Below are 17,516 nucleotides of genomic sequence, written 5' to 3' on the forward strand. Positions count from 1 at the left end.
AGTGGCTCATAGTGGCCCCCTTATCTAGATGTTTACAGGGAACAGCGATTTGCCACACGCCCTGCTCCAGCTCCAGACCCCACTGTTCCACTGCTTCAACTCTGATCGGAGAGCCCTGCCCGCCTAATGTCTCCACCCAAGGGGCTGCTACCTCGGTCGGAAAGGCCTGACATTTCGCCAGCCCCCCCCCAAAAAAAGGGGTGCAAATCACCCCTGGAGACTAACGCCATGAGAAATGGTTTGATATTAATGCTGCTGATATCCTGAAGTGTCTATCCCCCTCCACCACACAATAGGTGATATTGTTGACAGGAACCAGTCGTGATTGACGCTATTGTTCCGGACCTGTCTTACCTCATAGGCATTTCCATGCACTGAATGTCTTTGTGTGACTGTATCCCTGAAATGGATCTTACCTATAGTTTGTGGAGGGATGTCAACTGTATCACAGTTGAAAAGGCGAGCTGCTAGTAAAACAGCTGATTGGCTCTGTGATGCTCTCTGGCGTGTACCCCCTGAAACCATGGTATGATGTAACTCGGGGTAATGTATCCTTTTTCTGTACGCTTTGTCTGCAGGATTCACATGGATTTAGGTCATCTATGGCTTAGACAGTAACATTATACATGCATTATGGGCTCTTCCACAAACACAGTTTGACAAATAATTCACCCCCCCTCCTGTTTCCAGAAGAAAGCGGAGAGACTAGGAAAATAACAGTCAGCCGCGTTACTTCCCCCTTGGCTTGAGCCCTCCCCTCAGGAAGTCTGCATGCTAAAGGGCCACTCACACTGTGAATAAGATTAGTCTGCCTCCAAGTGTACAACATGCTTACGCCACTTGACTTTGAATCAGCGCTGATTTGGAAGCATTGCTGGGTTGTAAGGGGGAATAATGCTCCGGCTGAGTTTATGCAATGGCTGTTATGAAAAGCCCTGGCCTCGTCTGCATGCATGTTTTTAGGCGGGAGCCGGGGAGCGGCAGCGGTGGTTTTGGATAAAGCTGTAAGCTGCTTACGGCCGTGGAGAGAAGTGATTACAGGCCCACCACCATGGGACCCTCTGGGAGCCGCCGAGACAACTTTTAGGTCACCTCCACATCCCGCCAAACCTCCCCTCCATTCTCCCTGCCTTCCTATAGTCAGCTCGTACCCTCCTGGCTGCTCTAACTGAGATGGCAGTGTGTTTTTAGAGAATGAAGCTCACTACAGGGAGATGAGGCCCTGAATATTAGAGCCTGCCTAGCGTACTCCATTTATGAACCAGATACTACTACACGGGCTGTTGCGGTGACTGTATTATCGCCACACCGGCGGTCACAAGTCACGATGGCAGTCAAATTCCACATGACTGTTTAGTCGTGGTAATTAGGCATCTCCAAGCTCTGATGCTGCTGCTGGTTAATAGTGGCCTACCAAACTTGCAAACTATACTCCATATAGCCTACCTGGGTAGCATGAAAATATACCAGGGGAAAAAGCGTCCCCCATTCGCTATTTAAGTGCATGGATGACATGTTTTTTTTCAGCTGCCCCCGTTTCGTTACAGGTGCATGATAATGGTCCATTCTAAATCGAAACAAATGTCACATATATTATTTAGTATATGTGAAGATTAAATCAAGAATAGTCTGATGGTTGACAATATTAGCCTATCACTTGTGAATGGTGCCCAGCATAAGAAACAATACCTTTTTTATTGTGACTTTCGCACACTTTTATTGTGAGGTCGCACACCTCATGTAGCCTAGCCCATAGGCCTATATGTTTTAATAAGGTTTATATCACAACTAAAGTGGCCAAATAACTTATTTAAAATGAAGCACATTAATCTGCTTTACAAAGGGTGTAGAGGCTAACGCGCGTGTGTGTGTGTGTGTGTGTGTGTGTGTGTGTGTGTGTGTGTGTATATAAGCAGCGGGTGAATTTCAAGTTTGGGGAAGGTAATTTTCACCATTAAAAATGCACCTTTTGTATAATAAAAGCATTACATGCATAATTGCATTTGCGGTCACTTTTGATAATGGTGTTTTCCGCTAATGGAACATTCACGCTTATACCGTACTACCATGTGTGCATTACTGTACTTATACCGTACTACCATGTGTGCATTACTGTACTTATACCGTACTACCATGTGTGCATTGCTGTACTTATACCGTACTACCATGTGTGCATTGCTGTACTTATACCGTACTACCATGTGTGCATTGCTGTACTTATACCGTACTACCATGTGTGCATTACTGTACTTATACCGTACTACCATGTGTGCATTACTGTACTTATACCGTACTACCATGTGTGCATTGCTGTACTTATACCGTACTACCATGTGTGCATTGCTGTACTTACACCGTACTACCATGTCTGCATTACTGTACTTATACCGTACTACCATGTGTGCATTGCTGTACTTATACCGTACTACCATGTGTGCATTGCTGTACTTATACCGTACTACCATGTGTGCATTGCTGTACTTACACCGTACTACCATGTGTGCATTGCTGTACTTATACCGTACTACCATGTGTGCATTGCTGCACTTATACCGTACTACCATGTGTGCATTGCTGCACTTATACCGTACTACCATGTGTGCATTGCTGCTCTTATACCGTACTACCATGTGTGCATTACTGCACTTATACCGTACTACCATGTGTGCATTGCTGTACTTATACCGTACTACTATGTGTGCATTGCTGTACTTATACCGTACTACCATGTGTGCATTGCTGTACTTATACCGTACTACCATGTGTGCATTACTGCACTTATACCGTACTACCATGTGTGCATTGCTGTACTTATACCGTACTACCATGTGTGCATTGCTGTACTTATACCGTACTACCATGTGTGCATTACTGCACTTATACCGTACTACCATGTGTGCATTACTGCACTTATACCGTACTACCATGTGTGCATTGCTGTACTTATACCGTACTACCATGTGTGCATTACTGCACTTATACCGTACTACCATGTGTGCATTGCTGTACTTATACCGTACTACCATGTGTGCATTGCTGCACTTATACCGTACTACCATGTGTGCATTGCTGTACTTATACCGTACTACCATGTGTGCATTGCTGTACTTACACCGTACTACCATGTCTGCATTACTGTACTTATACCGTACTACCATGTGTGCATTGCTGTACTTATACCATACTACCATGTGTGCATTGCTGTACTTATACCATACTACCATGTGTGCATTGCTGTACTTATACCGTACTACCATGTGTGCATTGCTGTACTTACACCGTACTACCATGTGTGCATTGCTGTACTTACACCGTACTACCATGTGTGCATTGCTGTACTTATACCGTACTACCATGTGTGCATTGCTGTACTTATACCGTACTACCATGTGTGCATTGCTGCACTTATACCGTACTACCATGTGTGCATTGCTGCACTTATACCGTACTACCATGTGTGCATTGCTGCTCTTATACCGTACTACCATGTGTGCATTACTGCACTTATACCGTACTACCATGTGTGCATTGCTGTACTTATACCGTACTACCATGTGTGCATTGCTGTACTTATACCGTACTACCATGTGTGCATTGCTGTACTTATACCGTACTACCATGTGTGCATTACTGCACTTATACCGTACTACCATGTGTGCATTACTGCACTTATACCGTACTACCATGTGTGCATTGCTGTACTTATACCGTACTACCATGTGTGCATTGCTGCACTTATACCGTACTACCATGTGTGCATTGCTGCACTTATACCATACTACCATGTGTGCATTGCTGTACTTATACCGTACTACCATGTGTGCATTGCTGTACTTATACCGTACTACCATGTGTGCATTACTGCACTTATACCGTACTACCATGTGTGCATTGCTGTACTTATACCGTACTACCATGTGTGCATTGCTGCACTTATACCGTACTACCATGTGTGCATTGCTGTACTTATACCGTACTACCATGTGTGCATTGCTGTACTTACACCGTACTACCATGTCTGCATTACTGTACTTATACCGTACTACCATGTGTGCATTGCTGTACTTATACCATACTACCATGTGTGCATTGCTGTACTTATACCATACTACCATGTGTGCATTGCTGTACTTATACCGTACTACCATGTGTGCATTGCTGTACTTACACCGTACTACCATGTGTGCATTGCTGTACTTATACCGTACTACCATGTGTGCATTGCTGTACTTATACCGTACTACCATGTGTGCATTGCTGTACTTATACCGTACTACCATGTGTGCATTGCTGCACTTATACCGTACTACCATGTGTGCATTGCTGCACTTATACCGTACTACCATGTGTGCATTGCTGCTCTTATACCGTACTACCATGTGTGCATTACTGCACTTATGTGAAGAAATACCCTAATCAACACTTTAAGATAAACGTTCTGATCTGTTGCGTCAGCCACATTGCATAAAAACTGTTTTGATGCTAGTGGTTGTATTAATTTGGGATCTATGTTTGGAATATTTATTTCTTGCATAGAATAGGTCGACTTTTGTACTATGGGGGATAGTAGATTGACATAGGCTTGTGCTTTTGCTGTTCGTTAGGCCTACTCATCTTGTTGGCTGACAAAGTAAATGTGAACAGTTTTTCCAATTTCTTCAATATTCACCTCGGAATTGGATAAGGACGTGTGCAGTTGCGTCCCTGATGTGTCGGTGTTAACTTGTAGCCTGTGAGAGAACCAATCACCTGACAGAGAGCCGTGTGAGAGAGACGCTTTGGATTGCGCAGCACACTCCAGGAGAAGGGCACAACACAGCATTCTGGGCCGCAAAAGGCATGGATCTTTTTTTAGGGTGCATTACGGTCAAAAAGGGGATGCCACCATGAAATTTGAGGCATTATGTGCTTGTCAAATTGTGAATGAGAGACCATTGGCGTGTGTACAGCCTGCGCAAAAAAAAACAAAGCAGAGCTCATGACTTTCAACTTTTTTCAAATCATCATTAGTCTCATCATGCAGCCTTACAATGTCTTAAAAATAAACATATAGCCAACAACAGCGTATAGGAGTACATGTTTCTTTGTTAACCGCTCGACACAGAATAGCCACATACGCACTCGCTCAAATCTCTTGGAGAAAATATTTAGATTTTATTCAGCTTTGTTCAATTGTGTTCTTCATACTATAAAATAATGCCACGGAATTATAAGCTGATCTTGTCTGCTAAATGAACTAGCCGTTTGGCATAGCCACTTCAGGACCTAACATAAGGACAACTCAGAGTATGCTATTATTTTCTTCTGAAATAGACTACTTCTGAAAAGGTTCTTCATATCATGCTTCTTTAGACATGTCTAAAATAATGAATTTGTGAATGTAGAGGCTATATTACATGGATTTATTAGGCTTTCTAAAATGGCTTGTAGGCTATGTGTGGAAGCTAGGAGATGCTACATGTGTTTATGTTAATTAATGGTCAATTACCGTGAGACTGACAGTTATTTGCTTGACGGTCACCGGCTGATGAAATGTAGTGACCGCCACAGCCCTACTAGTGGTGGCCCGACATATTGTGAGTGGGTTGTTAAGGTGAGTCATTCTGACTCTTATCTTGAAGTCAAAGGGATGACGATCACCGAGCAGTCTGTTAGTGTCCTTCAGCCTATTTAAGTGACCCTACATGGTGCTGAACAGAATCCGGCCACACGGTCCAGTCTGAAGTATCCTTTCTCCAAGCCAAGAGATATGAGAAGCTCTCCTTTCTGTCCTGCCAGCCTCTCTGCCCATGGCTTTGGGATTAGCTATGACTGGGCCTTACAGTAAACTGTGTGCGCTTGTGTGCGTGTTTGTGTGAATGCAGCTGGAGTGTAATCTTATGTGCTCGGGGATCAGGCTGGGGAGCAAAGTTTGTAAAGGACACATAATAAAGGGCGACAGGAACACCTGCAGAGCCCCGCTCCCTCCTGCTCAAGAATAATGAACACCTGAACAGATTGGACGCAACTCAATTAACGTCATTGACTCTGGCAGTCAGGACAGAAAGGCAGGTATGGCGGTTCTGTCTCCCCTTTGTTCCCAAACAAAAGGGTCCCCAACGTATTCCGTTTAGAGTAGGGCAGGCTTTATGCAACCCAGACCAAATAATGATTCATTGTTTAATTTAGATAAGTCTCTCTATTTGTCCCATCTGATATCGCCCTCTCAAGGTGTATACATCATTATATTAATATAGAGGCCACCTAGGTAACGTATTTCATTTCAATAGAAGCAGAGACGGACTGTTGCAAAAGGAATCTAAAACATTGAGTAACGTCTTTACATTTGTGTGCAAAGTCTGCGAACAGATTAGTTAGCGGATTAGAAATATAATGTAGTTTTGTTCCTCCCAATGTACGACAAGCTGACTTAATGGTGTGATTCAACAGAAGTCGAAATGAGTCATGTGTTTGCACACCTCCCTGTGAATAGAATTCCTACTACTGTAAGTATTAGACAATGTCACGTCAAGCTTTCCTAAGGTTTAACTGACATGAAACTTAGATAATCACACCAATTTGTCATTTCTTTTTTTCTCTCAATGTTTTTTTTGAAAGCTAATGCTAATCAACATCACACGACATAGTGAAACTAGATGCTACTACTTGACAGTACACACGTGGTGCAGAATACTCTTTGGTCCACATGTCTAATATGTAACCTCTGTGCTCCATCACCTGTTGTGACCCAGGAAGAATCCTCAACAGGTTCTCTAAGGACATTGGTTACCTGGACTCTCTGCTGCCCTGGACCTTTGTGGACTTTATCCAGGTGAGTCTCACCTCACTAGGTTCCTACTGCCTGCCTCTCTACTACTGCATGGGGAGGCCATTTCATGCCTGGCTAGTCCTGCTTTGTGGTCCGGGTCCCCTAATCTGGAAACAATTACTGTAGGATTACCCGCCAGTGCGGCCCAGCGCCCGCACAGATTTAATAAAAGTGTCTGCACATAGGCAGAGGGTGTGGCCACGGCCGCCTGGCGGTGCCACAACACAGGCCGCGTCGCCAGGGAACGTGTCAGGAGACTAGCAGAGTGATTGAGAGAAAGAAAGGTGCCACAGAGGAAATAGTGGCTACAACAGGAAGATGTGGAGGCGGTGGGAGAGTAGGAAGGAGAATGGAGGAGGATCTCTGGAGTGGCAAAGAGAGGGAGTGTAAGTAGCAGCCATGTAATATGTGGCTGGATGGACGGAGAGGTGCTGGAAGGGAACAGTGGGCGAGGAATGAGACGGGTCAGTTGAAAAGGAGACTATCCTCTAGCATCCTCTCCTGGCTGCTAGTCCACTGCAGGCCTGGTAGCCACGGCCCAACCTGACGCATAGCCAGGTAAAGTTACCCAACGCCACCACACAGCAGCGCAATAACCATCTCCCAGGAAAGAAAGGCCCGTGAAGATGAGCCAGCTCATGCACCTAGCACCACAAAAGAGTGAATGTTCGCCGCACAATCCAATGTAGAGCAGCAGGCATGGCTCCTTGGTTAGGGCCAAAGAAAGGAACAAAGCTGGGCTGAAAATGAATCCCTCCTCCACAATGCATGAGTGATGTTTGTGGCAGATACCCATCTCACAGGAGACAAAAGCCATCTTAAATGGTGAAAGCACAAAAGATCATAAGCACAAAGGCTTTTTGTCCACCATAGTTCCCCCATTTTTAATAATAAGGTGGATAATGGGCAGGGTGAAAGAATAACGTTGCAGAAGGCCAGTAGCACCAACCGATAAACTGTTAAAGCTAGACTAGGTCATGACAGAACAGAGGCTTGTTGTGTTTGTGTTGCACATACACTATATCTTCAAGTGTAGCCATCTCTTATTGTAGAAACACAACAGAAGTTTAACAATGCGCAAATAACATACACTATCTTTAATTATTGTAATTTGTTCTTTGGTTTGCTGTGAGAATGTGTAGACTAGGCAACGCCTGTTAGAACTAGGCTTTTGTTGATTTGAACTAGCTGGTCAAATCTGATATTGGAGCCCAGCCAGATACCTTGCTGGTACTATGCATACACAATGTGGTCTTATACGGCAAGATAAATAGGGGCTCCTTGTGTGAGTGACAAAAATGGCATAATTTCCCTTTCAAAAATTTGGCATGTGTTTTACATGTGAAATAGTTGCTTTCACATGTTGACCTTATATTGCACATGAAACCATATTTTCAAATGTATTCAATTTAGAGTTCAACTGTCAACACCACTTTTTATTTTTCGTGAGTTGCACATGCAAAATTAACGGTTTCACATTTTAACGTTAATCTCAAAATCACATATGCAGCTTTACATGTGAAAAAAATGTTTTCATATGAAAATCTAACTTTCACACGTGGAATTGCAAGTTCACATGAGGTGGTGAAATTGTTTTCTCCTTACATGTGAAATGATGGTGTTAACGTGTTGAAGAAGCAATGTGTCCACATACAGTATAGAAATGCAAATTCTGTATAAAGGTAACTTAGCCTAATAATAGTGTGTTAAAATGATTCTTTCTGATGTCTGAGCCATCGATTCAGAGTGTTACTGTTGCAGACACACCTCTCTTCTTTATACATTGGTCAGTGACCGTTGGAAGAAGCCCAGTGACAAGAACAGAAACTATTGCTGCTTGTCTCCTTATTTATCCGTTTTAGAATTTAGCACTGTCAAGAGTTCTTTTTTTAAACCCAACAACATCCAAAATACATAATCTATTCAGGTAAAAACAAAAATGTGATGTCAAAATAAGTTTACTTTGAGGTGTGTTTTATCAATTTACCTGATTTTGCAAACCGTTACATTGTACAAAATCTAGGCAGCAATATTCTTGCAATGCTTTTTGTATTTAAAAAAACAATCTAAATTTGCTCAAATTGAGCTGTAATTTATGAATTTGCGTTTTAATCACATCAAATCCTGCAATAAACTCAATTACATTTTTTTAATAAATAATTTGACAGCCCTAGTTGACATTCCGATATGAAAATGCACACGTGAAAGTGTAGTGGACATGAGTAGGTCATGGTTGCTCATGGTCACATGATGAGGTAGCCCCGCCTGTGACTTCAACATTAGTGTTGGACCTCTTGGTTCAGTGGTCAAGACGTCAGGGTCTCCCGTAGGAAACCCAGGTTTGAATCCCACCAGTTACAAAATCACACGTGAAATGTCTGAGTCAATTTTTCATGAGTCAGACAGGCGGTTTTTGGACACGTGTGACATTTCAAATGAGTTTTTCTTATGGTTTTCCCATGTGACATTTTTTCTCATGTGATTTGTTCATGTGAAACATCTCACGTGTCCAAAAATCATGTCTGACTCATGAACATTTCAAATGTAAAAAAATAATAATAATAATATTTTAAATTATTTTTTTACTTGTGAAATGTTTTAAGTGATATGTTCGCACAGAATTATGTAATACATGTGTCTGAACCGTGATTTTATTTTTTGTAATGTTGGACAAGTGCTTTTGTTAGCCAGCTCTTTCTGCTCTTGTTTGCAGGTGTCTTTTTATGGAGCACTCTTTAATGCTTTCAGGAAGGAAGATTTGATCAAAGTATTAGCCGGACAGAAAAGCTGCTGATCCTGACCATTGTTGCTCATTCTCGGAGGGACATTTCCCCACAGTCATTGTTTAAATGGTTGTCAGGGGTAATAAAGGTAAACTCCATAAACAATGGCCTAAGTGGTTTATCTCCCTCTGTGGGGAGAGGCTGCCTCTGTGTGGGGATTTGCATCAGAGCTGGGCCCTTTATGGTGGAGTGAGCACTTCACAGCCATCAACACTCCCCCATACATTTCCTAACAAGGGGATTCCCTCAACTTGGGGAACTCAGTTCCATTCCAAAGCCATATTTTTTTCACGGGTCTCATTTAGCCGCAATTTAGTATATTGAAAAAAAGTGTCATTTTCTCTTCCCTTTATGTTATTTGGACAAAGGCAGAAATGTCAATTAAAAGCACCTCAGGCAGTGTAGACGGCCGGCCTTTGTGTGGACTTGACCTTTAAATCCTGGGTTGCCTGTGCTTTGAGTTAGGGGGCAGGAGAGGGTGGCAGGACAATACAGGAGGCTCTGAATGGACCCATCCCTTGTGAAGGCTCTTGCCCAAGTCACACCACTAACTGTGGGGTCCCTGCCTACATTCATTGGCCATCAGTTAAAATGTAGTTTGTCAGTAGAATATGGGTAAGAGACCAAGTCTGTTTGGACATATCCCTACATTTTGCAATGCTTTGGGGGGATTTTGAACTAAATATTCCAATTAGTTTTCTGGTGACCTTTAGTTTGAGTGGGGCTGACCCTGGTCTCACCAGTTAGTAACAAGCAGAGGCCAATGCAGCCACCAGTCATAAATTACAGCAGTAAAACATCGGTGGTCTAGAGGAGGGAGGAGAACAGTCTGGGTGTACCAGAAACACTTTGAACACACACAGGGCAGAGGAGGATGGCCATTGTTTGAAAACACTGACGGGTGGATCAGTGATCACTGTATAGTGTGGCAGATTGTGTGGTGGGCCTCTTCTCTGGTTTTGTGGGATATGAGAACTGCTGACATAGCCGTGAGTGCTGTGTAGGATGGGGTTTCACTGGCTTTCTCTTGTGCCTTTACCAGCCGGGTGACAGAGGAAGTGAAGAATGCACTGGCTCCAGGCACCAGACATACCTGGTTAGTCAGATAAACACTAGAGGTATATGTGTGTGTGTGTGTATATATATATATTAAACATTGTTATCTGACAGGACCATTGTCTTGCTGCATATGGTGGAAAAACATGAGTGAGACAAAGGTGAGAGGCTGAAAATATTCAGGAAACTAACTTGGGTTGTAAACTACACATTAATTTAGAGCGTGTGTGTGTGTGTCTCTCTCTCTCTGTGTCTGTCTTTTCTGTGCATTAGGAAGGGGTGTAATTGTGACTCTGACACCTAGCAGTACCACTCATGGTCATGTGATGGCGGGTAGGCACTGGCCACCTGTGAAAAGATCCCAGTCTCTGTGTGGTCTGGTCTCCCATGGCACTGTGGTCTGGCATCTCTCCTGACTCAGCCAAGCTGGACAACCACTGCTATGAGCCTGGGAACCTGTAGCGCGCACGCACGCATGCACACACACACACACACACACACCCTAGTCTACTAGACTTGGCCCTGAGACCGCACCAACAACTCTGATCAGGAGGAGGATGATACCAAATGATGGCTTTGACGATGCGGTTGCTATTTTGTTATTGTGGAACACGCATTGTGGTTTCCTTCCTGTTTCTATGAAAATGCTCATGTGTTTGTTGGTGTGTGTTGTGTGTGTGTGTGTGTGTGTGTGTGTGTGTGTGTGTGTGTGTGTGTGTGTGTGTGTGTGTGTGTGTGTGTGTGTGTGTGTGTGTGTGTGTGTGTGTGTGTGTGTGTGACAGAGCGAGAGAAAAAGGGCTGATTTGTATATTCTGTATGTGAGGGCATGCAGAGTGCAGGGCAGCTGCTTTTTGGTGGATGCTAGTGATTTATATGAGAGGGGGAGCATTTCAAAGCTTTCTCTTATTTCCAAAATGGGTGTGGAAATCAGCAGCTTGACTGAGCTCAAATAAGTGACTTATCTTACCTTTTCACAGCACACAAAGGCCTAATCCTGGGACTACTTGAGCCGCCAATGTAGACGGCGACCGAGACCACCACAGTATGTGTCGGGCCCTCCTCACCACACACAAAACACATTGACTGCAGCTTTATGAAGTGAAAATGGCACAGAAAGGGAAAATGTGAAGGAGGTGTCCACAGTAATTTCTCCCAAAGAAAGGCCCAGCATCTGGGCATTTAGGGGTAAAATAAAGCTCAAAGCAGAGCAGAATGGATCGGGTCACTCCTATTGTCCCAGAGCCCAAGTGGAACGGCCTTGCTTTGTTTCAGTACCACTGACCCCTACATTTTATTGTGCCTACTCTGTCAGGGAAACCCTAACCCTACTCTAAGGCAAGGTGTGTGTGTGTGTGTGTGTGTGTGTGTGTGTGTGTGTGTGTGTGTGTGTGTGAACAAATTCCAGCGACGACGGAGGATTTCTTTACCCTTTTTCTCCCTCCATTTCCCGTTATGTATTTAATTATTTTTTTCCCCCAGCGGCCGTCTCTCTCGCTCTCAAACACTGCACGCTGTCACTAAAGAAAGGGAGGATGAAAAAAAGAGTTGTAAAGAAGCGTACCGAGTCCTCATGTCCGGAGGGATGTTTAATTGTCGGGAAGTGTTTATGCTCCGCTCTGGAACAACAGTCGCTATCAGCGCCCAGCACAAATATAGCAATTAACTTCAATTTTCTACATTTATTTGGACATCAAAGACCTGATGGTATCACCTCCCAAAATATAGCAATTAGGGGTCAGTGGAGATGTGAATGGTCTTTGGGCCCAGCAGTGTGCCCTGTTGGCATGAATGGGCTGCATGGCATCGCATACCTACAGTAGCTTTCTTCTCTGGCTAAAGGGCAATTAGAGGTAATGCTTTATTTAAACTGTTTATATACAAAAGCTTTTATCCACATTTATGTGCAGCTGGCTATGGCTCGCCTCGGACAGGGAGTTGTCCTGTTGTTCCTGTGTGGGGGGCTGGGGTCAGGGTCTATGTGATGTGGATGAGGACAGGGGGTTGCTGGGGGAGGTAGGTCAGTGCTTATCGGGGCTCATCTGTGTGTAGTGTGGGTGGGGGTTGTGGTTTTCTCCGATGCTGACATGATAAGCGGCAGACCAGGCAAATGCCTGAGATGAAACAGCTAAGGCCTTGGCGACAGTGTTGCCCAGGGGAGCAGGAGAGGCTGTGGCAGGACTCCTCTCTCTCTCTAATGGATCCTACTGCTTCCTAGACTCCTTCCTTCCTCTCAGATGACCCTTCTATCAGACACTCACAGTAGACTGTACTGCTGTTGGGCCCAGCAGCTGTAGACCAGAATTAGATGGGCCCAAACAGGCTTTTACACTAGACCACCACCAATCTCAGGGATGTGAAAAGGACTAAACTAGTTTTACGTACTGCACATCATGACACATCACTGTAGCAAAGCTCCAAAAAATATTTTTTGTTGTAAAATATTGTGTCATTTCAACTATTGACAGAAAATAAAATAGACCTGCACATTTTGTTGAAACGTGTAAATAGTTGTGCCAGTCACTCAGTGTGAGCTTGGATAACATGCAGTAATAGTGTGCGTCGCTCCCATCTCACTTTGCAGTCCGGTAGCCTTCCATCACGGCCCAGATTGAAACTTATGTACTGTGAAATTCTCGGGATCCGTTGAGCTCAGTAGTTTCCGCTCACTGCTTGATTGTGTGTGCTGCAGCGCGGCTATGGTGGGGCTGGTAATACCCTCTTATCTGCACTGTAAACGGAATTGAGTGGCTTTTCATCATAAAACGACATTGAAAGTGATCATGCTTAAACGTGCTCTTAAGCGCCCGATAACATCCGTAATTAAGGTGCTAAATGAAATGTTCATCTGGGAGGGCTAGTCTGAGACCATTGAAGGTAACATACTGATCCTAATCTGTTCCTCTTAGAAGTCTTCTGAGTTTGTTTCTAATTTCAGGGTGTGAGGTTTCAATTTTTTTATCAGCTATCTAGTGAATATCAAATATGCCGCAGAAGTATATCTTTAAGGTAGAAGCTGTATTGAAGGTCTCATACCGGTTTAGCATAATGCAATCTACCAAGTTAAACTGTTTTTCGTTAAATAGAACTCGTTTTCAGATTTTAGGAGTATTGTTTGTACTAAAAGAATGCTACATACAAAGATCATATTTGTGAAAAGAGTCTCTTCACTATCTACTCTTTCCACCAAGTTAAACTAATGAGAGGTGTCTGATATACAATACAGTGAAATAATGCACTGCAAGGTTCTCAATCTGTCGTCGGGCAGGAAACAGGTGTCTGCAACCACCAGGGTTTCCGGTGCTGCTGTGTCACTGCCTGCAGTCCCTCCCGTTCAGGCATCAGATTGCATGTGGCTAGTGGTCTACCTGTGTCAGGTCAGGTGGCCATTAACAAGAGTGATGAGTCATTGTGTTATTGAGGCCTATGTGAGGGCTATGCATTCTGTGTGTACTGTAGTATCAGACACCCACAGTGTGGTTCCCACAACTCTCAGCCAGTCACAGTGACTATACAATGCCTACTGGCTGGGGCCACAGAGACTTGGCGAGGGAGGTTTAAACCTCAGGTGTTGAAGGCAAAGCCCATGGGGGTTAGGGTTAGGGAGGCGAGCCACAGAGGAAGAGCGGCAAATTGTCACCTGCCACTAAGTGCCATCGTCCTCTCACCACTGTGACACCAACACACACACACACACACACACTCTTCACAAATATGCTGCTGCTACTCTGTTTGTCTATCCTGATTGCCTAGTTACTATTTCCCCTACCTACATGTACATATTACCTCAACTACCTTGTACCCCTGTACCGCTGCTCTCTGTACGTAGCCTCGTTATTCTTATTTTTTGTGTTACAATTTTTCTTTTTTTATGCACTCTTTTTTTCTTTACTTTTTAACCCTGCCTTTTTGGGAAAGGGCTCGTGAGTAAGAATTTCATGGTAAAGTGTCCAACTTATATTTGGCGCATGTGACATATACAATTTGGATTTGACACACACACTCTCCTAATGTTGCTGTCACCTTCTGCCTTTGGAGCTGTGGCAGAAAACAAGTGTGTTTCTTACATCATCCCTAAGTGTAACGACAGGCCTCAAACTTCAGCGGTAGCCCGCAAGTCAGCAGGAGTCCATTTACTGAGCTGTTGCGCTCACCACACCGCTCTGTTCTCTCCCTCTGTGTTCTCTCTCTCCCAGGTGTTCCTGCAGATCCTGGGGGTGATCATCGTGGCGGCCGCCGTCATCCCCTGGATCCTCATCCCCGTCGTCCCTCTACTCGTCGTCTTCCTGTTCTTGCGACGCTACTTCCTGCAGACCTCCAGGGACATCAAGCGCCTGGAGTCCACTAGTAGGCTTCACTGTCTTTAGGGACACGTCTGTTTTAATGGTGGGAGACAAAGGGAGCACTAGCACGGGAATGCTAATAGACCATTGAATAGCAATTGAAGAAGGCCTTGGGAATTAGCATAAAAGGATAAAGGTGGCTGTGGCCCATGGGTTGCCCACACACACAGTTTCCTTAAGCGCTGGGAGTTCATGGCATCAGATACAATGGAGGAAATGCCAAGTGGGCCCGTGGCAGGCACTAGTTCATCCTCTGTATTCATCCTCTTTATTCTGGGCTGATAGCCCAAAGGCACACGGAAGAACAGGTCTGCTGATCTTAAGGAACAAAAGTGACTATTAAGAAGTTCCAGTGGAACATTCAGGCTTTGTCTGTTTTTACGAAGCCTAACGTTAATACATCTGGACAACAGGAATGCTAATATTAGTCATTTTCTTTTCAAACCATTTATGTCAGAAGCAGTGCTTTTGGTAGCAAGGTGTACATGAAAATGTATGGGAGACGTGCATAAGGGGTTATCACGTTAACTGTCATGTCAGCTGAGCTTTGTAGCAAAACAGACAATTGAATGTTTTCGTTCGTCTCTATTGAAGCCGGATGTAACCATCTTTGTACAGTCTAGAAAAATGGTGTGTTCTTTTGAAAGAAATGAATAAACACTGTGTATACTAGTGGTGTTTTAAATATTCACGTCAGTGTTTGTTTGTTATCCTCTACAGCCCGGAGCCCAGTTTTCACCCACCTGTCCTCATCCCTCCAAGGTCTGTGGACCATCCGTGCCTTTAAAGCCCAGCAGCGTTTCCAGCAGGCATTTGACGCACATCAAGACCTCCACTCCGGTCAGAACCAGAACTGACATCTAACCATAACTACTACACATAGAATTGCATGTTTTAATTTGGTGTAATAACTATAGTATACAACCAGTAACCATGTTGTTCCTTTGCAGAGGCCTGGTTCCTATTCCTGACCACATCCCGATGGTTCGCTCTGCGTCTGGATGGCATCTGCTCCATATTTGTCACCTTTACTACCTTTGGGTGCCTGTTCCTCAGGGATGGTACCGTATGGGTCCTATATCAACTGTAATGTCAACTGTACCAGTCAAAAGTTTTTGACACCTACTCTTTCCAGGGTTTTTCTTTGTTTACTATTTTCTACATTGTAGACTAATAGTGAAGACAACAACACTATAGTATGAAATAACACATCATGTAGTAACCAAAAACAAAATATACTTGAGATTCTTCAAAGTAGCCACCCTTTGCCTTGATGACAGCTTTGCACACTCTTGGCGTTCTCTCAACCAGCTTCATGAGATAGTCACCTGGAATGCATTTCAATTAACTGATGAACCCTTGTTAATTTGTGGATTTTTATTCCTTAACGCATTTAAGCCAATCATTTGTGTTGTGACAAGGTAGGGGTGGTATACAAAAGATAGCCCTATTTGGTAAAATACCAAGTCCATATTATGGTAAGAACAGCTCAAATAAGCAGAGAGAAACGACAGCCTAAATAAATGCTTCACAGAGTTCAAGTTACAGACACATCTCAACATCAACTGGTCAGAGGAGACTGCTTGAATCAGGCCTTCATGTTTGAATTGCTGCAAAGAAACCCCTACTAACGGACACCAATAAAAAGAAGAGACTTGCTTGGGCCAAGAAACACGAGCAATGGACATAGGGAAATCAGACCCTTTTGGTCTGATGAGTCCATATTTGTGATTTTTGTTTAATTTTTAATGAATGAATTATTTAAATTTTTGGTTCCCACCGCCGTGTCTTAGTGAGACGCAGAGTGGGTGAACGGATGATCTCCGCATGTGTGGTTCCCACCGTGAAGCATGGAGGAGGAGGTGTAATGGTGTGGGGGTGCTTTGCTGGTGACAGTGTCTGTGATTTATTTAGAATTCAAGGCACACTTAACCAGCATGGCTACCGCAGTATTCTGTTGCGATACACCATCCCATCTGGTTTGCGCTTAGTGGGACGATCATTTGTTTTTCAACAGGACAATGAACAAAAACATACCTCCAGGCTGTATAAGGGCTGTTTGACCAAGAAGGAGAGTGAAGGAGTGCTGCATGACCTGGCCTCCACAATCACCCGACCTCAACCCAATTGAGATAGTTGGTATGAGTTGGACCGCAGAGTGAAGGAAAAGCAGCCAACAAGTGCTCTGCATATGTGGGAACTCCTTGAAGACTGTTGGAAAAGCATTCCTCATGAATCTGGGTGAGAGAATGCCAAGACTGTGCAAAGCTGTCAAGGCAGCTTTGCCTTGATTTTTTATAACACTCTTTGGTTACTACGTGATTCCATTTGTGTTTTCATAATTTCGATGTCTTCACTATTATTCTACAATGTAGAAAATAATACAAATAAAAACCCTTGAATGAGTAGGTGTGTCGTTTGACTGGTACGTTTGACTGGTACTGGTACGTTTGACTGGTACTGCGTAATCAACCATATACACCTCAGGCTCTGCAGTACTTAGGTGAACATGGAGTACAGTGAGTTGGT

General features: G+C 43.9%; 1 protein-coding gene across 4 annotated transcripts in view; it reads left to right on the forward strand.

Annotated features, from left to right (window-relative positions):
* Window positions 1–17,516, forward strand: part of LOC112237215 (ATP-binding cassette sub-family C member 4) — a 50,672-nt gene that overhangs the window by 16,032 nt on the left and 17,124 nt on the right. For 3 of the 4 annotated variants that reach the window (XM_042317960.1, XM_042317948.1, XM_024405819.2), the window contains exons 20-23: window positions 6,732–6,811; window positions 14,841–14,991; window positions 15,708–15,827; window positions 15,938–16,048. In XM_042317960.1, coding sequence (XP_042173894.1) covers window positions 6,732–6,811; window positions 14,841–14,991; window positions 15,708–15,827; window positions 15,938–16,048 — 462 coding nt within the window. Of the gene's footprint in view, window positions 1–6,731; window positions 6,812–9,521; window positions 9,680–14,840; window positions 14,992–15,707; window positions 15,828–15,937; window positions 16,049–17,516 lie in introns of those variants that run through there. The other variant, XR_002951384.2, reaches the window with a different exon arrangement.

Source organism: Oncorhynchus tshawytscha, linkage group LG03, assembly GCF_018296145.1.
Source record: "Oncorhynchus tshawytscha isolate Ot180627B linkage group LG03, Otsh_v2.0, whole genome shotgun sequence".
NCBI lineage: Eukaryota > Metazoa > Chordata > Actinopteri > Salmoniformes > Salmonidae > Oncorhynchus > Oncorhynchus tshawytscha.